This window comes from Streptopelia decaocto (assembly GCF_964273445.1).
Source record: "Streptopelia decaocto genome assembly, chromosome: 7".
Taxonomy (NCBI): domain Eukaryota; kingdom Metazoa; phylum Chordata; class Aves; order Columbiformes; family Columbidae; genus Streptopelia; species Streptopelia decaocto.
In genome coordinates, this window is record NC_138661.1 from 57813908 (window position 1) to 57840607 (window position 26700).

At 44.2% G+C, this 26700-nt stretch overlaps 2 protein-coding genes across 14 annotated transcripts in view; one reads left to right on the forward strand and one right to left on the reverse strand.

Moving 5' to 3' along the window:
• SBF2 (SET binding factor 2) overlaps window positions 1–15632 on the reverse strand; it is a 265873-nt gene extending 250241 nt beyond the window's left edge. For all 12 annotated transcript variants that reach the window (XM_082059563.1, XM_082059564.1, XM_082059561.1 and 9 more), the window contains exon 1: window positions 15449–15632. In XM_082059563.1, coding sequence (XP_081915689.1) covers window positions 15449–15503 — 55 coding nt within the window. In that variant the 5' untranslated portion in view covers window positions 15504–15632. The remainder of the gene's footprint in view (window positions 1–15448) is intronic.
• A 6189-nt stretch (window positions 15633–21821) lies between these two features.
• On the forward strand, window positions 21822–24745 carry ADM (adrenomedullin). Of its 2 annotated transcripts, XM_082057885.1 has the most exons (4): window positions 21822–21914; window positions 22501–22611; window positions 22885–23025; window positions 23542–24745. In XM_082057885.1, the coding sequence occupies exons 2-4, from the start codon at window positions 22514–22516 to the stop codon at window positions 23849–23851; spliced, it is 549 nt and encodes a 182-aa protein (XP_081914011.1). In that variant the 5' UTR covers window positions 21822–21914; window positions 22501–22513; the 3' UTR covers window positions 23852–24745. The 2 variants fall into 2 exon arrangements, with proteins under 2 accessions (XP_081914011.1, XP_081914010.1); XM_082057884.1 differs by lacking the exon at window positions 21822–21914 and having other exon boundaries at window positions 22597–23025.
• The last annotated feature ends 1955 nt before the right edge of the window (window positions 24746–26700 follow it).

Below are 26700 nucleotides of genomic sequence, written 5' to 3' on the forward strand. Positions count from 1 at the left end.
TCAGATGGTGCCCTGCCCACCTGCATTCACACGCACATGCCCTTAGTATCTTTCAAAACCAGACTACAAAGAAAACACAAAACAAACAGTCAATCTGTTGACTCAATCCCTAACATAAGTTAACTGTACGTATGTTTTTGCATTGATAAAGGAAACCTTAAAGCAGTTTTTCTACTCAAAACCAAAGTATCAGCAATGCATAAATGATGAAGAAGCAACTTCTCTTCCCCACTCCCCCCCCCCCCCGAACTAACCATCTGCTAAGACTTGGTTTTTTTGTGGTTTTAAGTCTGCCTGCCATTGCTCACCTACAGGTGATGAGGAATGACAAGTCATCTGACTTTCCCACTCTGGATATTTCCTGTGGTTCCAATAGGCTAAAACAATTAAATAACATTTTGATGTTACCAAAGCATGACTTTTACATAACAGCTGTAAAAACGCATGTGAACAATAAAATTTCGGAGCACATTCAATGTTTCCCTCATACAAAACATTTTCAGAACACAGATCACAAACGAGGCCTTACAAAGAAAAATGATTCACATATCCTGGTAGGCCAAATATTTTGTCTGGACTGATTATAGACTAAAAGCACTGAAAAAACAAAGAGCTTCCAGTAAGTGTGAGCATATCTTATGGCCCATATGTATTTAGCAAACAAAAATTAGCTCCTTACCCACCTGCCGGAATGGCATTAATGCCAGTGTTCAGGCTGTCAGCATTTCTACCAGCTAAACCCCACACAAGTACGTGCAAGCCAGTTCAGTAAAGCGATGTAGAATCATCTCAAGAGAGTCTGGCCCAAGTGCTCAGACATGTTTTGCTCTGCATTCTCCAGTACTCTAAGCCGGGGCTGCGGGGGGCACGAGCAAGGCCCCGCGGTTATTGGCCTTCCATCATGCCAGAACTCCAAACTGGTGTGTCACCATTCAAACATCCCTGAGCTACCCACAGCCTTACGGGAATGCTCTGCCCTCTAAAGATAAGAGGACTTACCTAGAGCACCTTTTAGGAGAACAAACTGGAGCAAAGTTTGAGTAGAGTGATTTTCAGGTCAAAGTAACAATAGCCCAGAACCACAGGATCAAGCAAATAGCAACAGAACATAATTCCATCTATGCTTACTTGATTTAAATCAAAGGGAAACAAATACGTGCCAGTGATCATGCTTACACAAGGGCGAACGCAAGTAGATTGCCACAGTAGTCAAAATCATCTCGTGATGTCATCTGACTGAACTACTGCATGACCAACTTTGTTCTTCACAGCTGCAGAAAAGCTCCAAACAATATGTTTAGCTTCCGAACCAAGAACAAAAAGAATGGCTCTACTTCAAAAAGGCAATCAAAATTAACACCATCTTTTGAAATATCCACAAGTTAAACACTATTTGTTTGTGTTCTGGCTTTCAAAGGTTAACAGTTTGTTTCATTCCCTCCTCCCCTAAGAATGCAGCTGCCAGAGTGACTTAAATTAAGTGGGGGTCAACACAAAGAATGTAGTCCTTTAAGAGAGGCTCAAAATATAATATGTTGTATCCAAATATCTTAAGTGCTACTGTGTATTTGTATTTCTTGTAACACTAGCAGTCTTTACTGAAGTTGAATTTTGTACAATGTCAATTACATTTTGTCCATGTAGCATAACATTTTTTCACCTGATCTCTAAGCATAGTTAAACAAATACTGCAAATGCTGTTAAATACTTACGTGACTAAAATAATTTTTTTTTTTTAAAGACAAATAGAAATGTCTATAATAATCATCATTTTGTGATTTTAAACAATGAGTATGCTCTTTCAGTTTTTTAGATAATTCGTTTTAAAGTGTAATGCAAGAATAAAGTATGATTCCCTGCTTACATGCTAAATCTCCTAATTCCTTACTGCCATCTCCCTCCCCATAAATAAGCTATACTGCCAAGATTTTACATATCGAAATGCATTTCCAGGGCATGCACCATTATCAGTTAAAAAAAAAAAAATCCTCGATCCAAACGTCACAATTATAAGAACCTGAAGGAACTGGTGGTTTGAAATTAGAGCATAATTGAGGAAAGCAGAGCTGCATCCACAGCCTAACAATCAATCACATGCCTCTTGACTATGAGCTCGTAATAAATGAATAGAACATAACCTCTCTCTTCTGAGGTTGTGGTAGGCCCAGAAATATTAACTGGAGCGTACTATAATGTGTCTTACACAGGAAAGCAGATATTCTAAGTGACAGCAAATCATGTTCTTGCAAGTAAGAATGCTACTTTCAGATAGGTTTCCTACAGAAGCAAGGTTTATGTGATCAACTGCCTTTAACCCAAATAAATATTATCCAGTGACCCTGATTTGAAAAAAAGTATTCAAGACATCCCGTGGCTTATCCAGTAGCAGCACTACTAGAGACATTCAAGGCAAAGACAAAAATGTGCAGAAAGATATCCCTAGTTCTGTTGTTTACAAAATAATTCACTCACTTGTGTTTCTTCCAAGTACCCTGACTCTCAAACTATAGCCCAATTTATATCCTACAAAGCACCTCAAATTTAATAGGACTAGGAACATCAACTGAATGTACTTTCTGCAAATTTACTCGCTACACACAATCATATGCGGAGCAGCATTAATTCTATCTCCCAGCCGTGACATGTGAGTCATTATGGGGTTCAATGCTCAGTTTTTGGTTTGGGACGGTTTTTGTTTTGTTTTTGATTAAAGTCACTGCAGGCTGAAACACAAAATATAACTGTAGTTGTTCTTTAGATATATATATATATATATATATATATATACATAAAAGCATATATATTAACACAAATACTTTTCATATATACACATAAATTATTACTTTCAGAAAAACTGAGATAAGAAGAGAAGAATTCAAAGTGGTCTTGAAAGATTGCAAAAAGTTACAAAAGAGCATGACAGAGGCAAACTGCAAAGCTGCAGAGTTCGGTCAGAACAGCTGATTACACATACATGGGATGGCCAAATAGTCATCAGTTTAGTTAAAAGGGATGCAGAGGTTAAAGTAAACCACAAAGTGACTCTCCATATCCTGATGCTGAAAAAATAAATAAATAAATCAGAGCAATGATTCTCTCTCTCTATGATTCTAATCTCTACACATGGAACTGCCAGCAAAACCAGCAAATCACAGTTTCACTCTCTGTACTGGTAAGATTCCATGTCAGTTACCATATCCAGTTTGGTCACCACACTTGAAGGAGAAAAGCAATAACAGGCTTAAAACTGCACCAGAAACCACTTGAGTCAAACACTGTGAAAATCCTTTCAAAAAGTTGGACAGAGTAGCACTGGAACAGACTGACAGAGCAGGCTGTGACAGAGCTGTTACTGAGGGGTTTTTAGGAGGAGTTAACAATGGTTCAGGTGATGCCCAGAGGTCCTGCCCAGGATTCAGGACTGCAGAAACCAGAGCGCAACCAGACCTCTGGGAACACCTCAGCCATTCCTGTCCCCTACGCTGCAAGCTCCAACACCACAATGTTTTCTCGTGCTTGTTTGATTGGTTTTTGTTTTGTTTGTTTTCCAGAATTCCATACTGTTTATTTCTGAGTTCACTATTGGACTTATTACCAGACATTAAGCTGATGTTTACAGAGAACGGTCTCAACAAATGTGAAGAAATTTTTCACTAAGTGATAACAGCTGAAACGGAGATTACTGTTGTGAATGTATGTCAGGACCATCTTTTCTTACTGGTGCTTATACCTTAGCTTGTATTTAGCAAAATTGCATTTCATCCAAAATTTTAACAGCTAGTCACTAAGTATCACAGCTCTTTCTGGAGCCCTTCACCATAAGATTTACATTGAGCAATCCTGAATTATTTTAATATTTTTTATTTAAATCATCTCCTAACTATTCCACCTCTCTTTTTACCAGATACTTACAAATTGAACAAAACAAGGTCTGCAAAACTAACTTTAGCAGTCCATGCTACCAACTTTGCCTATGAATAGTGACCTCTTGCTTTTATCCTTTACTTATAACTCTTGAGACTCTTACCATTTAACCAGCAACAGTTCAGATTCTTTAAAAGTTCCAGATATGACAATATGCTGAAAATTAAGATTGGCAGGCAATGGTGACACAAATGTTTGTCCATCTGTTCTAAAAACTGTAAGTATGTGATGCATTGTACAACTATATTACTATAGTTCAAATCTCTTCTTGGTAACTGTCAAACACATAAGAATTAAAAAGAATATTCAGAGTCTTCATAAAACCACAAATCAAATATATTTAATAAAACACAATTTACGTTTTGGTGTCTACAAATCTGTTTTCAAACCTTTAAGAAAGCACAGTTAATATTAGGTAGGCGGTACACACCAGATTTAGACAGTAAGTAATTAGGGACTCCTACTGCTCAATAACTCCTGCTCATTTCTAGACTTCATAAAGGATTTTTTTTTAAGTTGAAATATTTAGCTTTTTTTTTTAAACCCGAAGCAGAATGAGTAAAATTGGTCTTTATAAAACAGGAACAGGGTTTTAATTCAGAACTACATGCTGCAGTTCAAGAGTTTTCTGCTTCAGGATCTCAAAGTATTTTATTAGTAGTCATGATTTACGTTTTACAAGAAACCTGAAACAAGAAACATTAGTGATTTTAGGGGAGGACAGGAAGGGGAAGGAGGAAAGAGGTGAGAATGGGAGACAATGCAACCCACAAACCCCGAAGGCAGGCAGAGAATAAACAGAACATCCACAACTCTCTAACGAAGAAAGATACAGGTTGCACAGTTTTTATTTTTCAGGATCCTATCTTTAGCCATCACACCTATGGGAAAGGGAACATCTCCAGGGTCATTTCTGTAAAATAGATGACACTAGGGGTCCAGTCCAAGTTAAGACCTTTTATGTATAGATATATATACACTTCTATATAAACCTCACCTCTGGGTTTTCTAACTTCAAATAATGTTGAGCATACTATCAAGAAAACAACATTACGAAAATGATAGTTTTCAGAGCTAGGCCTCTAAAATCGTATCTCACATTGAGGAACAAACCTCATTTTTGTTAGAATTAAGTATGAATGTAAATTATTACCCTTTGTCTTCTACCAGGCTACTAAAAAGAAAAGCAGCTACAATTATCAGTGACTACATCTAAAGACTAGACTAGTGAACCCACACATTCTTCAACCGCAATTTGCTGAAAATGGGTCATTTATTAAAAAATTGGACCATGTTTTCTTAAAAAAAAAAAAAATAAAAAAAAAAAAACAAAAAAAAAACCACATGAGCAAACACAAACATTTTTTTTTTAAACATGCAAAAACTTCTCACAGGGTCAGAAAGGTAGACAGTGTGTTTTCTGGACACTGTTCAAGAACATACTCTCACAAAAAAATCAAATGCTTCAATGACAGCCTTGCCTCTTCTAAAAAGATGCCATGTGGCAAAAGAGAACAAAATAATAAAAACAGCCTCCGCAAAGATATTTTGTTCAATATGTATGATCTCATCTCTCTTCGCAATAAACACTCTAAACAAAGTATTTGGGAAACACAGTACTGAAACAACAACCTTACAAAAGTATAACTACTTGAATCAACACTGTTTACTCAGTGGCAAACCTGGTATCATTATTTATGCAGAGTAATCAAACAGGAAAGAGAATCTTTTGAAAGAAGAGTTTTGGATTCCAAATCACAAACATGTGGCTCTCCATGGTTTTGTTTTCTTTTCAGTTGCCTGTAACTGAAAAAACATGCCACTTGCTTTGGCTGTCCCGCTGAATCACACTGGCGTCCCAGCTGACACACCACAGCTTCAACACCCCAGTCCCACAACCACCTCCTGACACGGTCTGGGATGTTCCAGTTCTTTTTGCTGCTTCTCTGCTGGAAACGATCAACCCTTCAGAGCTGGAAAAAAAGCAACATGTGCCCCATGCCAAACACAAATCCAGGTGTCTCAGCTCGGAGCATGTTTACTGGCGGCTTGAGTCAAAACCCCGGCCCATGAGTGGAACTAGCCCAGAACTGGCATGAGTGCCTAAAACTGCTGGAGGGGCAGTTATCTCCAGCTAAAGGGCAAGTCTGAGACTTCCACAGACATTATCTTAACTCACTTAGCAAAGTGAACCAGAATTCGTTACTTAAAAGAAGCACTAAAGCTTTAGACACTATAAAATATCTGGAGAAGAAACATTTCTCTGCAGCATTTTGAACACATAGAACTTGCACGAATTTCTGAACATGAATTCTAAACTTTGACTATTTATTACCATGGAAAGCATCCTTTCATTCTTATCTCTTTTGGAAATACTATTAAGAGCATCTATTCCAAACCTTGGGCTTTCTACCAGTGCTGAAACTTGCTGATCACGAGAAACACGACACTGATTAGTTTCCTATTTTGCAAAAGCAAGTAGCTCCTCAAAAGCATAAAATAATTAACCATATTTCTACGAAATGTGGGGTGAAGGCAACACTCAGGCAGCAGTTCTTCTCTCCCTTAACAGGGAATTCCAACTAGTTCTCAGTTGCAGTTGGGCGCAATCTGTTGCTCAGGCTACTTTACAACAGCAAATTCTGCGCAGCAGACCGGGCAAGCGCAGCGCCAGGAACCCCCACGAGAACCCACCACTTCACCTTCTGAACTGCACAAAAGCCATCTCCAGCGTTTACAGATACCATGGGTTTTCAAAGCTGGGAAAGACGAGGATATCAAGGGCAAATCCAGACCCTTCTACTAGACACAATGAACTCAGTAACAGATTTCAATCACCCACATCGGCACCCGCTACGAGCTCTTACAGGATCAGTATTGAGAGCCATGTCCATGACTAAAGAAAAAACAGTGAAGAAAAAATATCTCATAGACTAAAGGTTCTAAAAACTCACAACCTAAAAAACAGAGCCTAGAAACAGATTAAATTACCAACATAATACAGGAAAAAATGTGGTTTTAAACCTGTGGTTTAGGAAGGAAATGTATAATCAATTTTAGTTAGAAATCACGTTTAAAAAATTCTAAGTTCTTCAAAAATATGAAACCTACTTCTCTCTTCAGAAGTTACTAATCAAGAAGAAAGAAAACTGAAATCCCCCGTAACTTTTACTAGAATGAATTGTGTTAAAGTTGGTTTAAAAATAGTATATAGTAACAATATAGAACAGTAACAGCTTAGTCATTTCACAAGCTTCATAAAACAACTATATATCTTTCTGGGAAGAGACTACTAATGAAGAAACAGCTCTGCAGGAACAAAGTGCGTGGCTTTCATTTTTTTATGCAATTACAATTTGCGTTTTTATGAAAAGCAGCCTGTGTAATAGCATTAAAAAAAACACAGATTTCCTAATTTACTGTTATTTAAAAAGTACAGTATGCCCATTCAACTGTATTTCCAGAATTACAAGTCCATTACGGTTGTATTTATGACAAGATCACAACTTTGCCCTTTTGAATAAGGTCTTGGGTATTTTATTACTCATACAGTCAGCTTATGCTTACTGCTACTTAGGAATTATATTTATAGTTCACAGAACAACAGTCACAAAAAAAGGCCAAGTGTCTGTATTACTTTGTCCAAAGCACAAATATATGTGATAAGAGTACAAATTTAAAATGTGAGAGTTTAAAAATGCAGAGATCAAGCTAAAATGTTTATTGTGCTACAACTGGTTGCAAGAAACTAAGAAGAAACATAAGTGCAATCCCTTTTGATATGCAAATAGCTAACAGTCACAAGCATTGCTAAGGGTGCTCTAACCTCTTACTCTATAACTATTTTCAATTATTTCTTACTTACCTAAACTAAATATACCATTTTAAGTCTCAATGCATAATATCTGCCTCCACCCCAATTATTTCAGAAAACATCACACCAAATACTTTCTCTGTTTCTAAGAAATAAGACTGTGGAAAAGGACTTTTTTGCCTAAACAAAAGTTCTAGCAAACACTCCTTTAGGCTCAAAATTTACAGCAGGTACAAAACTTGTTTATGTAATGAACTGATATTTATGTAAAGATGAAAACCCCAAGCAATCAGACTGATTGGACAAGAGGACTTCATCTCAAAAACAGAGTAGATAAAAATGGCCAAACAGACTAAGAGAGAGAGGAGGGAGGGAGGGAGGAAGAATGAGAGAGACACACTAAGGTCAGAGATTCTTCTGGGGTAAACCTGAAAAAACAAACTGGAAAACAAAGAATTTTAAAACACCAGAATGTGTCAAACAGCGTAAGCAGGAAGAGCGGCCGCTGTCGTACAGAGCAAGGGCTCCCAAGCCACAGGGTCACGATCTGCAGCCCAGCACAGAGCCTAAGGGGACGCTGCCATCCCACCGCACTCACTACTGCTGGCATTAACGTTTACGGCATCTGGCAAAAGTAGCTCAACAAAAGCTGTTCTCCAAAGCACGATTTTCCACAACTCAAGTCAAAACTCTAGAAAGAGGAGTTGTCATTCCTTTGCATCCACAAGTATCTGAGAAATCCTCTGCCAGAATGTCTCATCTTCCTTCCAGTTACTATTCCATTAGACCCAAAGTCTAAGTCTACCAAGACGTTTCCAATCTTGCTGAAGACCTATCCAAGTATCAGAGAGTGAATTTTCTGTGTTTTGCATTTTTAAATCCTAGGAGACAACATATGAACCACATTAAAAGGACATTATTCCTACCTTTTTTTCCCCCCCTCAAATTTCTGAGTGATTGATTTTGTAACCCCAGTAGTATTCCACTGTCTCATCCACCGAGGTCTCCCAGGGTCCAATGTGGTTTTGCATGCAGCTGTCCTGAATTTGTATCCAGAATTATGACGATCTTGTATTTTCTGTATATTAGCATTCCTCTGCTACAGCTACACAAAACCTCAGACTGTACTAACTGTCTGTCAACAGCTACTGGATCTGGCTGCTGTACTGAGCCTGTTACCTATGTCCAGTTTAGTGGAAATGTTGTGATTAGTTACTTTGTTGTTAACCTGAGCACAAGACTACTACAAAGCAAATAAAGAATTCAAATTGTGTTCAGTGATTGCATTTTTCCACATTATACAATTTGTAAAAGACTGAGAACTGATCATCGTAAACATCAGAGACATGAAATCATGATGCATCTCGTCACTAAAAGATAACCAATAACAAGCATGTTCTTGGCTCAATGAGCAAGGGTTTAGCTGCCAAATCCCAATCAACACTAATTGGATTGTCCTTGACTTCAGAATATACCACTGACACCAAAGGAATAATTTATTTCAACTATGACATATAACAGGAATTCCCAAAATACCGAGCAGAAGAAAATTAATCTCATCAATAATGACAGTGTTATTGTCAGAAATATTTTTTCACTACATAAGCAAGAAGTCTGAAAAATCACTGCAAATAAGGAGTAAAAAACGACTTTCTAATTACCAGCATATATTTGTAAGATACATTTGCTGAGGTTTATCAAGGTTGAACAGTGAATTTACTGTTCCACATTTTAAAATTATTCCACAGCAACCGTGGTTTTCCTTTGTTTTTTACTTTCTAACTACCAGTAGCTGGGAAGGTAGTCGGTACTTTAATTTCATCTCAGTGAACTACCATAGCAATAGTCTTAACTTATAACACTGGAGAAGATAATTATATTATGTTTGTGACACTGGAGGAGTTAAATGTCACTCTCATTGTCCCCCCACTGAAAAATATGCTTGTGGTTATAGAAGGCCAGTGCTTAAACGGTATTCAGTCAGGCTTGCATAACAAATTGTTTTCCATGAACATGCTGCAGGAAAAGTGTCTTTTTGTTAGATAATCCACAAAGTTAATCCAGGACAGAAAACAACAGAGAAAGTTTCTTTACTGTGCTTTAGTCTTAAAATATCCCCAAAGATATGAAATGGTATTTCCCTCAACATAATCTGTCCCCTCGCATTTTAGGACAAATGAAGATTTGTTACAGAATAAACATGAAAGCCCTATGAATGTCTTAATTTAAACTGAAAGGTTAAAAACAAAGTATTTTTATTGCTGTTATTACGATGGCAAGACCAAGTGAGCAAAGAGTTTCAAATCCAAGTTCTTTAGATATATTCATTAGCAGACATTTGAGGGAAAGAAGCTTTATACTGATCTGTACTGATTTTGAGATTTTTCCAAAATTATAGTGAATCCTTAAATCAAAATAACAATATTTTTTCCTCAGCATTATATATTAGAAGAAATTGCTTAAATACATTTCAGGAAGACATGCTACCAAAAAAGTACTTGTTTAGTTGGGTTTTTTTGTTGTTTGTTTGTTTTCTCCAAGCAGATTTTCAAGATAGCCTTATCTAACAAAACAAACAAAAAAAAAGGGAAAAAAAAAGCAGGAATGGAAATACTATTTTCTTATTCTGTTTCAGGGGGGTATTGTGGAGGCTGCTGTATTTGACAACTAAACTTAGCAAGGACAAGGTTTGTAGAGAGAGATAATTTCTTATACTAGAGCAACTAATTGTTTGGAAAAGTTTCTGGGCACCCGCCCATGCCCTTCCCCAGTCACAGCCAACTACAGCAATCTCTTACCAATACACAGTTACTTACATATCTGCATTCCACTTCAGTTCTGATAGTACACTTGTTGTTTCATTAAGTTACAGCTACAAGAATTCCTCTGCCACAAAAAGGATTTAGGTTTTGTTGCGTTTCTTTCTTTTCCATTTGAGATTTCCCTAGATTGCACTCAAACCAACCTAAGCTGCAGCACAGGTCAGAAAGCCACTGAAGTAACAACTTGATTTCCTTATTTTTCTACATTTTCTGTTTCGCAGAGATTGCGTACCAAGATACCAAGAAATCCTCCACTCCTTAGATACATACTAACCCAGAGGAATGCCTACCTATGAATATACAACAAATACACCAAAAAGTCCTTGTGATATTATATGCTATTTACTCCACTAAACAAAAATTCTTCACAGGCAAAATCTGTACACAGAAAAAAAAAAATCAGCATACAACTGCATTTAGAAACTTCTACTCTATCATCAATCACTTGTCTAGTTTCAAAATCCAGCAAGATATGAAACTATGCTAGACAAGAAAGGCTTCCCTGAAAAGAAGGTGATAAAAATCTGAACAGAAACAACAACGACAGCGCCTACACATGTTATATCAGCATTTATCAGTTATGACAACGGCCAAATAAAACTGCTATACTGCTGCAAGCCTTCTGTCATCCACACTGCAACTGCATAGGCAAGCAAGAACAGACAACACTGGTCTGTCTTCTTAGAGCAAACAATCCCACAGGAAACATTCGCTGCACCTTGTAGGTGTTGAGAGTCAACTGCTGGCTACACAACAGCATCCCGTATCAAAGCCATTATGGGTGTATGGGCAAATTCATCAAACCCATGATTTAGTTCTCTCTTTAGCCTTGCCTTCCAGTTGCTGAGCTAAGAAAGACACAAAACATTCTCTCCTATACCTTTTTTGCATACCATCATATGCAAATTCCAGGGATAAATTTATTATTATGGCTTATACCAGCAAAACCAAAACCAAACAAAAACACATTTTCTCACGCCCTTCTGTGATCTCTGCAAACATCTGTGTTCTTCCTAAATCCCATCCACATTCTGTTACGCAAACAAGTTAAATGGGAATTTTTGGTGAAGCACATCAAACACACTTCAAAGTCCATGTAAAAAGAAAATGGATATACAGCAAGGTCTTCTGAGATTTTCTCTAGCTTTTAACCCAGGCTGCCTACCTTTTCTAGCACCTTTGTTCCCTTTAGAGACTTCTATAAATGCTTCTTGTGGCAAGTTACATAACAGGTTTATATTTTGCTGATACATTAGAGAAAAATGTGGTTATCTACCTCAGTAAACGTTAAGTTAAATGTAAAATAATGTGAAATCCTTCACATTTCCACTGTTAGAACAAAACCAAGGGTTTTTATTAAATTTAGGGGATTTATTAAATCTGGCTCCTCCAACCACGTCAAGACACTGAACATGAACTTCCGATAGGAACTACTGCTATTGCAGTTCTTCATAGTGATTCAGAATGAGTCTTTAAAATACAAAACAGCAATCAGAACTATGACATATTCAAGCTTACTTTCATGGTGAAAGACATAGACCAATTTTTTAAGCAGGAATACAGTCAAGTGTACCTCAAATACATAAAAAGCTAAGTGAACCGGATCATCCTTTACTACACAATGACTTCTTCTTAACTTCCCATGTCCCTGAAAGTCCACTGACACCTACATTGCCAACAGCAAAGCTCATTCTCCACTCACATTGAATATCCGGGCATTTCTCTGAGCACAAGTCACCTGTTTTGGGAACTGTTGGAAGGTACCCATTACTTTCCTTGGAGCATGCAGGAGACTAAGACACCTGACTAACATCTTTGTGTCCAAGCTTCTAGGGCCACTTAAGCCGACATAAATTCAGGTTGCAGTGATCTGTCCTCCTTCTGCATGCTCCTGCTCCTCCTTTACACTAATACTGGCACTCATCTGGAATCCTGGTGAGCCAACTCTGCCTGAAAAAATAGCAGAAAAGTAACCCAGAAAAAAAATAATACAGCGACACAGGCAAAATACTCAGCAAGAAAGGTCTCTTCAACAGGTCAGCATCCTAAAGCAAGCTGAAAACAAAAGGAAGATTTAACACAATAGGGATGACAGCACTAGGACTGCAGTAACATCAATTTACATAGGCCTAGACTGGAGCAGGAATGAACTTGAAAACGTTTGACCCCTCAGAGGATAGTCTCTTAGGTTTATCTGAGGACAAAAAAACATTCACTTCCCCTTAAGACTGACTATGTTGGATAAAAACTTGTAACACTGAAGTTTTTCTGCTACAAGAAAAATCTATAAACCTGCTCCTGAATTGCACAAGTGCAGCATTTTAGGTATTTATAGTGAATGGTTTTGAATAAAACTAGATAATTTGCACAAGTCAGCAGTATGTTTACCACATCTTCAGTATATTTTAGATACTGGCACATGTAAATAAATCCATGTAACACATGTGAAGTCAGAACAGATGATGGCTGCTATAGAGAGATAGCAAAGGCAGAAGGGCTTTTCTGGGAGAACAGTCGTTACTATAAACATCCTTTCTTATTAACCGCAAGTGCACATTATCCAAACTGCTGCTGACGTACAGGTTGGGGAAGAGAGGGAAGGTTACAGGACTTTTGTTTGCTTGTTTACACAAAGATATTCCACAGATTTTTCCTGAAAAAAAAAAAAAAAAAAAAACACACAAAAAACACTATAAAATGTAATTCCACTCAACATTAAAATCAAACTTATTAAAACCAACCCAGAACCTTCTTGAAGATGGAGGCAGCAGGGGAAAGGGAAAAAAAAAAAAAAAGGAAGGAGAAAAAAGAGAACATACTTGATAATTTAAAAGCTTCACAGGTAATAAGTCTACAGTCCTAGAAATGTTTGCCCCTGCTTTTTCATATAGAAGTAAGCATAATAAATGCATCAAGAAACTACAGCTTTTACAAGAAAAAGAAAGGTCAGTACTCCATGTATTATGGGATCGCATGTGGGGGTAAAGGAATTTCGAAAACAATGCATGCCTAGTCTTCAACAGAATGTTGGTCCTTCAAGCATTTTTAGTATGAAGCATTAAAGCAGCAATGAGTAATTTAAATAATGAAGTCTAAATAGTTACTTTCTGGGCATGACCTTTTCAAATTAAGGTTCTGGTTCTGGAATTATTTCTGAATCTGCACAACTTCATCCATGCAAGCAATTCTGCTCAACTTAATGAGACGATTTATGTACAGGAAGTTAAACACATACTTAAATGCTACAGATGAAGACATTTTACAAACATAAAGCTTTCCACTGCAATCTGTGATTTTATTTCACATAGTGGCTATGCCAGATTGATCATACCCTTTAAGAAGGCAGCATACTTGTTCTGTCTCCTCCTTAATTAACCCTTGCATTTTCTGGTTGCTTCTTTGATTTGGGCTCTCTATTATAGTTGGGGAAAACGTTCCAAACAGGAGAGACGAAAGGAGAGATTTTCAACCTAATAATTTTTAACATAAATTACTCTCCATTTCACATGCCTTATACTTTTGCCACTACAGTTAGGACAAGTCTATTTCCAAGTTGGGGGGAAGAGTGGGAACCACACCACAATTACTGGAATAACAATACTGGTATAGTAAAATCCAGGAGATCCTTGGCAGAATCTTGTAAGCCATTGTATCTTTATAAACACATAGATATAATGATTTCTTAAAAAAAATGAAAGGATCTTACTCTAAAAGCTAATTAGCTGCACTTCTAGAATTAACAAATTCACGTTACATGCAATTGCTACTTCAAAGAATTACTTAGCATAACAAACTTGAGTGTTGTTTAGTTTATGCAGAGCCAAATAAATTTGGGGACATTCAACTGTTTAAAACATTGTTTATTAACAACATACATTCAAAGGATTGTTCTGAAATACCCAGTATAAACACATACCAGTTGACAATCACTTCATTTTCAAATCAGTTTATATACGGATTTAAGATCTCTCCAGCAACAAATGTGATATTATCAAAACAGAGAGTTACATAATAGAAACCACTCTCTCTTCACCCACAAAACGCCAGCAGATAACACCACTTTCCTTTCACCTGAGCAGACAGAAAACATCTCGATTCTCTAAGCAAAGCAGCCATTCCTGAAGAGCCTCCCGAGTGCCACGGCGCTTCCCCAGGCTGAGACACCTTTTTAACAGGCGATAAGCTGTAAGACCCCAGTCAAAACGCCCCAGTGCTTCCCCAGGACCTCCAGTCTTTGTGTTCCCTTGAGGCCGCGGGTGTCCGTGCCCCAGCCAGCAGCACAAAGGCGGGGGAGCGACAGCCACCACCGCCGCTTTCTACCAACACGGCCCGGGAAACAGGCACCACAAACACCCAAGCCGGGCCCCGCTGCCTGCTCAGCGGGTGCGGCCGCTTGGGCACCGGTGCTGTGCGCGTCCGTGGGCGACATTTTAAGCAGCCCCAGTTTTCTCGAAGGGACCGCTGCCCAGGCCAAGGCCGCGGGGTACGGCCCGGCCAGCTGCCGCCCGCCCTGGCCCGCTCCATGCCATGACCCGGGCCGAGGCCGCGGGGCGGAGGCGAGGCCGCCCCCCCACCCGGGGGTGCCAGGGCCCGGCAGCCGGGCGGCAGAGGAGCCCCTCCGCTTTCCCGCCGGGCCGCTCCGCCTCATGAAAGGGGGATTAACCCTTCCGTCGCCCCGCCGGCCGCTGCGCCCCTTGGTGGGGGTGAGGCCGCCCCGCTGCCCTCAGCCACCCTCCTCCCCACGGCCGGACACGCGGCCCGTGCGCGCCGCAGTCTCCTCCTCCTGCGGCCCGACCGGAGGCGGGAGGGGGCCGGGGCCGGGCAGGAACGATGGGAGGGGGGAAGAGGCCAGACACCGCGGGGCAGCCCTGCGCGCAGCCACACCTACCTGTCTTCTCGTGGTCATAGCCCACCACGATGAAATAGTCGGCCAGCCTGGCCATGGCTGAGAGCAGCCCGCCTCAGGCCTCACCACCCCTGCTGCTGCGGTGGCGGCGGCGGCTCCCGGGAGGCTCAGCATCCTCCCCTCCGCGCCCGCCGCAAGAGAAGCGGCACCACCTCAGCCATGTTGGAGGCGCGGGCGCGCTGTGCGCCTGCGCGCCGCCGAGACCGCTGCGCCGTGACCCCGCCGGGCTGGGCGTGGGCTGAGGGCTCGCCGGCGGCACGCGGCTGGGGCGGGACGCTCCGCTGCGCTGCTCGGGGGTCGCCGCCGCAGACGCTCCCGGCGCGCTCCGCAGCCCAGCGCGGGCGGGGCACGTCCGACCTCGCCCGCCGTGGGCTTTGTCTCCTCGCAGCCTCCCCCTGAGGTACCCACCCAGGGCGCGGGGACCCCGGAACACTTTCTCCCTTAGACAATGTGATGTGCACGTTCGGGGAAAGCCGGGTGTCGGAGCGGGACTTCACCTCACCGCCCTCCGCGGGGACCGCTCCTGAGAGGAGCAGCCGGGGAACGGCTGTGTGAAAATGGAACCCGACGGCGACCTAACGCCACCGTCGCCGTCCCCCACTCCTCCCCCCCCATCCAGCTCAGCCTCGTGAATCGAGACTCGGATTTCCAGGATGTCTCGTGTTTACGTTTCGCCCGCGATGCGCGGAAGGTGCCCCCGCGGGGGAAGTCGACCCGCGCGGCTGCCGCGGCCGTTAACGATCCAACGGCGCGGCCCGGCCGGGCTCCGCGGCGGTGCCCGCCCCCCGCCTGACAGGCAGCGAGTGACGGGGAGGGGATTTCAGCCCCGGCCCTGCCCCGCACCAGCACCCGCGACCCCCGCCGCTGTCCCCAGCGGGCGCGGCAGCGGTGCCCTGAGGAGCCTGCTTTGCGGTGCGCGGCTGCCTGACCCGGCCGGGAGCTGCGTCCTCCTGCCCGCTCTGGCCGGTGTGGGTGTCCCCTTCCACGGGGGTATCAGCGTTTGGGGCTGGGAGCCTGGCCGTGGCGCCCTGCTAACGGGGGCGACGGCCGCAGCGCTCGGCGTAGCCCTGCTGGCCTCCGACGTGCAGGTCTGGGCACACGCGGGGGCTGCCGGGGGGGACTCGGTGTTACTATTTATAGCGTACAGACGAGGCCGACACCTTTTGGACTCTTACCCTCGAAAGCCCGGTGAGCTTGCCAGCAGTCGCAGAGATGCTGGTGATAAACAGGGTGTCTGACAGTACAGTGCTTGGTTAACTGGTGGAATCTGCCAAAACGTTCTGATAAGCTTCCGTGTACGTCCTGTATGACAACACAGAGAAAACAAACAACGCAAAGTACACCAGTTGCACTACAGTGAGGAGCTGCAGTGGTCAGTGTGGTGCACATGGAAATGAGGAAAATTCCCTGAATTTCCTCCTGACAGTCCGCCATCACGAGGAGCCCAGCAGAGTCATCAGCAGGTTCACAGAGACATTTATTTCAAACATTCAGTTCTTGCACCTCCTACTTAGCTGGGACATGCCGATTCAGGGTCTTGCTGATAACCCAGAGGAAAGTTGGTCAGGAAGCTTTGGCAATCAATTACAGTGCTCTCGCTTGTGCCTTCTCAGCGGAGGGCAGCACTCCAAACCTCCTTGGAGTAATCAGCTTCGTGGCTTAACTGTTTTGAAGGCAGATACCATGTAAGGAGACCCAAATTTAATAAAATTGCTTGTAAACTTCAGGAGTTTAAAATACATTTTTAAAAAGTGTAATACATACATTGAAAAGACTGAATATACTTTTTGAGGAAGAGATGCTCTGTGGCGTCAGTCACTAGGTAGGAGCTAGAAGCAGGAATACCTTTCTGAAGTCATACATAGGCATTTTGGTTCATGATCCTCTAGACTTTAATGACTGAAACCCACAAAGCTGTTTTCAAAACACTGAGCTTTTTGATTAAAAGCATTTCTGAAGCAGCAACAAAGGAATGCAAATCCTAATGAAGCCACACATTACCCCTGTGAGATGTACAAGGTTAGAGCTCATCGTTGTAACTCCTAGGGGGAGATGCTGGCGTTGTTCAACAGCACAAAGCCAAGACATGCAATAGTTTGCAAAAGCGAGGAATAATGTTCTGTACAGCTAAATCTGGAGGGAAAGTTTAAAGACACTAAGAAATTACCTAATTTGGAGCTAAAATGAGACCTTAGGGTTATCATATCTACACTCATAAAAAGGTTCAACATGGAATAAGACTCTCACTGCTCTATTCAGCCAGCACCTCTGGCAGGAGAATATCACCTAACACTTTTCCCAGGGCATTAACAAATGCTGGATCAAGAGGAAAATGTTACTGATGGATTCTCCAATACTACTAACATCCACTTTACAGCCTTGCTCCTTCTTCCCTCTAGACCAATATAGCCAAATCTTGGTTAATTTATAAGGCATGTCATAAGAAGTGGCACATCTTAAGTACTCATGTAACAGGAAGACCACCATTCATCTGGGTTTGAACACAGCTGTGTATCTGCGTGGACAGCAAATGGAGTCAGCCATCCGTAACTTACTTCCTTAACTTCCTTCAGTATAGAGCAATCTTATGTTCTTATAGGACAAATGAGGAAGTGGAGCAGACAGATTGTTTGCTCACCTAAAGTCTAATGCAATGTCAACTGAACTTTCATCCAGACCACCAGAAACATAATTCCCTCTGTTGCAGCAGAGCAGCCTGGCTCTTCATGGGAGATGAAGGGGCCCACAGAGCAGCGGCTCTGGGTGGATTCCAAGGCCTAGGTCTCCAGAAGGACCCTGTAAGCAGGCCCATACTTATCCCAGGGGAGGAACTGTGGGGCTGCAGCTGCTCTAGGAGGCTGAAAGCACACAAGGGACAATGTTGCCACATCCAGATTGTGTGCTTTGCACCAAAAAGATGTCAAGGTTCACAATACCTTGTACAGTCTACTCCTCCTTCAGGAAATATAACGGTCGCACTCTGCCTGCAGTCCTTTAATCCAGTGTCACCTGATGCTGGAACCGGGAAGCAGCCACATCCCTGACCAGGTTTTTCCTTACCAATGTGCATCCAACCCTCATTTAGGAGGCTTTGTTTGGTGTACTGAAACCTGTCAGACATAAGGCTCACCAAAAGCACCTCCAACGGGACTACCAGAAATGGAATCACGCCTTGTCACTACGCCCTTGGCACAGACAAGGCTGGCTGAGTGCATGCACTCACAGCAAGGCTTTCTTTGTGGAGCTTGACTGAGGTTTTACATCCCTCATGGGGTATCATTCTTCTCTTAGTATCATCTTTCCAGTGATTTCATACAGCCTGAAATATAATCAAGTATATTCATACTCATGGCATATGAGTTCAGTAATATTTGTTTAAACCCAAAATGAAACACACAAAGGCACTTCCACGGGCTTTAAACAACAATTTTCTTGCAAAATCGGTACAGAATATTTGCCTCCAACTGATTTCCCATTGATGCCTACAGATTTTAGACCTTTGCTTTTGGAATAAAACTCAGTCTGAATAAAATTCTGTACAAACAGCAACTTCACAATCTGCCTGCCCAGGCAGATATATCTTGTAAAGGCTTTCGTACCTATGGCAATGCCAAGAGTTTGAATTACACCGCCAAGATAACCAATAAACAAGAGTTGGATGTTCCTCCAGGCCAACTTCCCTGCCATGGATGAGGCAGCCTCCAGTGGAGACCCTACACTTCAGAGGAGAGCCCAGTCTTGCTGAACTGCATGGCATTGCCTCAGAGTAACAGTTTGTGAATAATATTTCCATAGAACAATCCATGTAACTTTTTTTCAAAATTGAAGTAACTCACTATTTATGAAATAGTTTTAAAGGGTCCACTGTTACCTCATAGTACAAATTCAGTGACTATTGCTCATTTCCAAACTGCACAGGAATGCAAGTGCTTAGGAAGAACAAAATAAGCATCTGAACAAAGAATGTGTTGTTTTGTGTTACACTTGAACCAGCTTTACCTGCTGAAGCCCTTTCACAAATCACATAAGCAACAAACAGATAATTTATGTGCCAGTTTGTCACCTCATGAACGAGAATGAGATAATTTTGTATCACTAAAATGACAGTGGCAGTCAGTGTGGAACTCATGTGAGTTGTGTTACTACTGTTGTGATTATTTCTAAACCAACATAGAATTCTTCCTGCATTATTTGCCTAAGAGTATACAAAATGCACTTCCCGTTTAGCCAAGGGTTTTAATGAGGGATTTTCCAGCATTTGGGGAAGTGTGTGATTTTTTTACTGGAACAGAAGACTTAATTAAAGCAATGGTAATCACACAAAATCCTGCTTTCTCATTCGGAAAAGTTAGATTCAGTTTCAACTTCTGCTGATCGAGGAAATGGTTGAACTAGCTCGAGCCTGAGCTGCCTCATGAGGTCTCTCAAATCCAGTAATCGTGGTCTGGTGCAGCTGTGCGGCTCTGGTCATGCTACAGTCCGGTTCTAGACCACCTCTTTTCCCATTTCTTCCTACCTGAGCTTACACCTCAAGTGTCTCGCACTGTGCACTTGTGCTCCGGAGCACGGTCCGTGGGGAGGGCAGCGGAGCTGCGGCTTCGCGGTGCTGCCCGAGCCGGCGGGCGGAGGGGGCGAGGGAAAGCCCGGGGCTGGCCGGCTCCCGCTGCGCCCCCCGCCCGGGGCAGCCGCCGCGGCTCGCGGTGTCCCCGAAGCCGCCGCCGCCTCCCGCCCCGCGCTCAGGCCGGGCAGGTGCGGTGAGCAGCCGATCTGGGCTTGCCTCGGCGGCCAGCTCACGGCCGGGGAAACGGCCTCGCCCCGCGGGAGCCGCGCCGGGGCCTCGGGAAAGACAGACGGGCCGGCGGGAGGATGCGATGGGCAACAGCTCCGGGGAGCGCTGATCCTCCTGCCTGCGGGTGCCGGCGGAGAGCGTGTGAGGGACGGAGGGGCGGCCGGCCGGGGTGGCGGCTCCCGGGCCAGCCTGACCCCGTCCGTACAGGTAGATGCCGGAGACAGAAGCCTCCAGATTCCTGGATGATGCTGGCGAAGGAGGGAGGGAGCACCTTAGACCGAGTCAGCCGTGCACAAGAAACTTTCCGTCATCCCCTTGCACATACCTCTCCAGGGTGTTGTTTATATACCGCGGTTATCTAGAAAGACAGAGTCATGAGTACATACTCACTCGTGATTTTTGAAACATTTTGCTTGGGGCAAGATTTAAGAGAATCATCTCGCACAGGCTAGTCTGTTCCCTCCCGACTCTCTCTCGCTGGGAAGGGGATTCTGACGCCCCAGGGCACAGGTCTCCCGGGGCATTTCCCTCGGTTCCGCTGTATTGCGACAAGTACAGAAACAGTCCATTTGGTGCTGGCTTCCAGCACCCCATGCGAAGCCGGACCTCTGCCTTTCTGCAGCACCATGGAGCAAAGACGTTAAAGACTGTAAAAAAAACCAAACAACATGGTGGGCAGACTAAGATTTTGCTGCTGGCCATCCAAAAGAATGCTGTTAGAGACCTTGGTCCTGCACTGGTTTAGCTTGATAACCGGGAAAGTAAGTTTACTTATCTATCTGGAGGTTTGCGGACTGGGATAAAACAACGCAAGGCAAATCTTCCCTAGCGTCCTTAAGCATTTCAGTGACCCTGTGATTGCCCCAAAGCAATACTGCTTCCTTTGTTCAAAGGTACAGAGTGCGCTCTAACTTTCATCTTCCAAACCCCTTTAAATTGTGATTTATTTGAATCGATCAAGTAAATCAAATACATTTTATTAGATAAAAAATGAACCCAAGTTGAGTCATAAATATTAATGATGCCTGATTTGTCACCTCCTTACGTGTGTAAAGAAGGCTGGCGTTCATTACAGTTTCTCATTATAATTTATGTCCAAATATGGGTTTATTTTTGGAACTTGGGTATTTGATGGATTTTCACGGATTTTGAAATTGGTCGGATCTAGTTCCTACTCTTCTGCTTCCACCCACCTGAAGTTAAGATACCTAGAATGAGAAATTATGCTACAGACCGTGTAAACGTAATTTATATCGGCAGTTAAAAAGTCTGTCCCCAGTAAAACAGACTGAGGGGCTTATCAGATTTTGCAAGTTATGCCATGACCCGGAATCCACACCTAAAAGCTGTCGTTATAATTAACAAAATACTAAGGGGGTTGTTGAAGGTAATTTTTAATAATCCTCTTATTTTATGCTAGTATGGGTTGCTCCCAATCCACACTAGAATGATTAAGAAGTGCTTGGACGTGGACGTGGGCGTGGGCCCCCAGCCACGCTAAGGTCCACCCACTTCCCCCCTCTATAAAAGCCGTGGAGCGCAGCTCGGCAGTGGTTACTTCAGACACACAAAGAAGGAGTTCTCCCTCCTCAGGAAACCCTGCAAGTTCGGATCGTTACTACAAGAACATTTGTCTCAGTGGATTATCCTCACTGTCAGGTAAGAACTATTTTTTTTTTCTCCCTCAACAACGACAAAAAAAGATGCAGGGGAGGTGGAGAAGAAGTAGAAATCTACTAAATCTGGACTGTTTTGAAGAGCTTGGAGTTATGCTGCAGAGTCTTGCACTGGCTCTTGGCATCAGCTGCAGTTTACAACATAAGATCCAGAACTAGCTGGTTCTGCGTGTGAAGTGGGAAGATGAGCTATCGGGGATAAAATTCCAGGCAGCAAACACTTGCTGGAGTTTGGAAACGATGCATCTGATAGCCAGCTCTCTCTAATCTCATGGGTTTCCTAAATCCTAGTGCAAGCTGCTGGGGGTATTCTGGAAATCCTGCTGGTTTTCAGCCGCCTCTGCAAGTAAAACTCTCAACAAACGTAAACTTTGGAGGCTCTGTTATTTACTCTGCGATAAGTTGCTGAGCAAATATTAGCTTCTGGTTCATATCGCACACAAAGTCCCCGGTAGCCTGGGGGCTCTCTGAGGGAATGAGCTCTCTGGAATCACCAGAAATAAAGGACAGACCTTACTTGACTTTTATTAGCATCCGTGCTTACAGTTCTTTTCTTTTCCCTCCACCAGGAGCACAGCCAGAATGAAACTAGTTCACGTAGCCCTGCTCTATCTCGGTTCTGTGACCTTCTTCGGGGTGGATGCTGCAAGGGTGGACGTAGCGACAGAGTTCAAGAGAAAGTGAGTATCGGAGCGCGTCCTCCTGCCAGCGCCCAGTACCGCTCGTGGAGCTGCGGAGCCCCCGCGCCGGCCTCCGGCCGTGACCAGAGGGACTGGATTCCCTGCGGGAATTGCACAGCTCCTAAAAGGCCTCATGCCCTTTCAGGAAACATCCCCCCCCCAAAAAAAAATCTCGGCGCTGGCAAAGATTATCGCCCCTCGAATCTATTTGGTTTGGCTCCTGCCCTGCAGACTTGCGCTAACAGGCTGTCCTCTTCCTTGCGCTCCTTTCAGATGGACGAAATGGGCACTGAGCCGAGCCAAGCGGGACGTGAAGCCTTCGGGCGCACTCCGAGGACTGGGGGCAGCTGCCGACGTGCAGTCGCTCATACGGACCCAGGACGTGAAGGAGGATCCACGAGTGTCGCATCCCAGGTAAATTCCAACCCCTTCTGGGCTCGGGTACTTGCTCGTGGAAGGGGAAAGTTTCAGGATCCTCCCGTATCCGGGTGCTGAGGCTTATTCTCGCTATAGATCCCCCAAACCCCGGAGACAGGTCCTGCCCGGGCTGCACATTGCGTTGAAAGCAGCCTCCCGCCTCCCTTTCCCCGCGCTCTTCAGCTGGCGGGAGATAGTAGCGCCTTTACTGTGAAAGTCAAATATAAATAGTAACTTGAGCTCTGGATTCATAGATAAAGTAACAGTCATAAAATGCGGGGCCTCTTCTCCCATCAGCAGCGAGCTCTACTCTGCGACCAGATCGCCCCTCTCCCGCCGCTTGGCGCAGGGCAGAGCCGGGGGGGTGGTGGAGGGAAGTTTTGCGCGGTCGGGACGGACCCGCCTCCGCCCCTGAGGGGTCCCTGCCCTCCCCGCCCCGGGCCCACCGGGTCCCCTCTTCCGGAGCCCCACTGCGCTTTTCTCATGCCCGCTCTCTCTCTTCCTGCCTCACAGCAGCCGGGAGGATGCTCACATCCGCGTCAAGCGCTACCGCCAGAGCATTAACAACTTCCCCCACTTCCAAACCATCCGCACGGGGTGCCGCTTCGGGACGTGCACGGTGCAGAAGCTGGCCCATCAGATCTACCAGCTGACCGACAAGGATAAGGACGATGCTGCCCCTGCCAGCAAGATCAGCCCCCAGGGCTATGGCCGCAGGCGGCGCTCCCTGCCCGAACGCCGCAGCCCGCCGCACTCCCCCCAAGCCGGGCGGCGCCCCCGGACGCGGGGGGCGCATCCCCTCGCCCTCGTCCTCGGGATCTGAACACCGCACTACCCGGCCGAGACCTTCTCGGGTGGATGGACTGAGGCACGGACGCTCCGGAGGTCCGCCGCTGCCAGGATTCGTGGAGACCGCCCGTCCGTGCGGGACCCCGGTGCGCCCTCCCTGGGCTGGGGGCAGCGGAGCGGCGGGCCGCACTGCCAGGGCGAGGGGCGGCCGGTCCCGCGGCCCCCGCCCGCGCCCGGCGCGGAGAGACGGCGCGGGGACGCTGTGAAAGCCGATGGGGACGCGCAGGGGCTGCTCCTCCCGCCCGCCGCAGAGGCGAGGCGATCGCTGACTATTTACCCTCCCCGAGCGAGGCACTGCTGGCTCCCGCGCCCGCCGCCACCTGGGACTGGAAGGCGCCCGGCCCGCGGCCGCCATGTCGCTCCTTGCCCCGCAGCTGCACCCGGAGGCCGGGCCTTCTTTGCCGGCGGGCTGCGCTCAAAGCTGCCCCGGCTCCGTCTGCCCGCAGCGGGGGTTGCTCAGGGGAGCCCCGCGGCCGGGAGGACCCGCCGGCGGGCGCCGGCCGCTGCGCGGCACCCCCGGGCCCGGGGACCGCGGCCCCGGCCTCGCCCTCTGCCCCCGAGTGTCGGACGGTGCGCGATCAGCCCTCGCAAGGACAGGTCCCCCACATCTGCTCTACCCTCTGCGTTATCTGCACCCGGCAGGGAATCGGACACTCACTAGTCCCTGCGGGGGCTGCGATATACTTGAACGTCACAGAGAGGAAAAGTGCAATTGTACGTGGTTTTTGTTAATTATAAGTGCGGTGTGTGTGGGTCATGAGATACGTATCGATATTTAAGATTGTCCGGTGTTATGTCCTGTTTGTATCTTTTTTTTGAAAATATATTTTATTTTTATACGTTTTATATATATATATATATATATATATATTGCATAAGGGCATTTTAGAACATTGTATCCCCTCTATTTTTCATATCATGAATGTCAAACGTTAAACTCTTTTTCCATACCCTTTTTTATCTTGCATTCCAGACTGGTGAAAGATGTAGAGAATGTATCAGCTGTTCTCCATGGGTAATATGTGAAATAAAATAAACACTATTACATAAAACAGTTCTGTTATGTTGTCTTTAGTGGGGGTGGGTGGTCAAGATAAATGATTTCTCATTGTGTTCTGTCCTGCCCTTACTAACCTAGCATGGCAGCTCTGTGACAGACCAGAACTCCTCAGTTAGCAGCCACCTTATCTAGTCAAATCAAGTAAACTCAAAAGCAAGCATGCATCTTAAAATCCCAGGGCAGATCTGTTTAGAAGGTTCTAAGGCCTTTTCTACCCTCATGTTCCAGCCAGGGCTGAAACGTGTCACAGCTTGGATTGATCGTGCAAGTTTATTTTTTGCCCCAATTAATCAGAGAAACAACTGCACACTTCAACATTGCACAACAAAGTAACAGATTTATTGAGGGAACATGTTCCAAAAATGGTCATGGCAGCTTCCAAGGTTATTTATGTTGAAGGATTTCCTGGGCCACAGTTCAGGTTAAAGTTAAATGGTGACCAGTTCAGCGCGGGCAGAACATCTCGGATAAAAGCTTAGCATTAGGGATTTTGTTGTTTTGTTCTTTGTTATTATTATTTTTTTCCCTCTCTCCTATTTTTTCTTTTTTTTTTTTCCTTAAGAACAACTTCCAACCACAGACCAGAAAAACGTGAAAAAAACCTTATTAATGCACCAACAGCACCATCTATTGGTATCTACTCTTCACACGTCAAGAAAATGAACCTCCTAAAAACTAAACAAGTGCATTTGAATAGCGTCTTCGGCAAAAATTTCCCCTATTTTACAGTATCTCTGAACATAGTTAACATACACAGGAGAGAACTTGGGAACAGCAGCATTTAACCTAATACTAAATGCATAAAAAACATATTTGCAATGATGCCTTTCCAGGAATACTGCTGGGGAAAAAAAAAACAACAAAAAAACAACCCACTTGGGTAGGAATTCAGCTGACTTGATACCTGGCATATATTCATGATGATTTTCCTCCCCAAAGTTTTGAAGTTCTGCTCAGAATTGCCTGGTTTTAGTTACTTTCCTAAACATTTTCAACTAAGAATTTTGGAATCTTGAGAAGTGGATTTTCCACTTCAAGTATTTTTTTTTAAGCATATATGTTGACACTTCCCAGCTTTAATTACCATCTGTTGGTTAACAGCTGGAAGAGAATTTACCTCTCTATTCCTGATGGCCTTTCTGATCCAGATTTTGTAAGATGTAAAGGGTGACAGCAAATGCATGATCTTCAGCACAGATTACAGCTACCAGCTCAGAAACAAGCAAGTGGCTATTCTCAAATCACAACAGATGTTGAAATTAGAATAGTTGCTGCTTCTAAGTTTTGAGGTGCTTGTGGTGGGAAATTACAATGTGTGGTTGAAAACATGATCCTACTTAAAATACATAGCACAGCTGAGATGACTTTAACAGAACCATACAATTCAATAGCTACAATTTTACTTATGGGTTACACATCTAGCATCTTTGTCATCCAAACTTGGGACTGGATTGGGCTATGGTGTGGTTCAGTATGTACTTGCCCCCTAGCTACTTTTGTTCGTATTGATCTTCATTTACTGCCAAAACCCACTCCCCGCTTAAAATACTTCTATTGTTTCTTTCCTTTTCACTGATAGAAGGCACTTCACTGGAAGCTGAGAGATCCTTGGACCAACGGGACAGGGCTAAATGCCGCAAGCCGGTGCTGCATGGCACAAAGCTGACCGTCCTGGAGCTGAGCAAGTGCAATTTCCATTTGGAAGGATCAAGAGCACCACCTGCTGCGCTTGTAGGGAGAAGCAAAACTCTGTAGTTGCAATA

Excerpts from the sequence above, each read along its gene's own strand:
- ADM (XM_082057884.1), top strand. The coding sequence starts at position 22,745 with ATGCCCTTTCAGGAAACATCCCCCCCCCAAAAAAAAATCTCGGCGCTG. Across the intron at positions 23,026-23,541 it reads CCACGAGTGTCGCATCCCAG|CAGCCGGGAGGATGCTCACA; the intron begins GTAAATTCCAAC and ends CCTGCCTCACAG.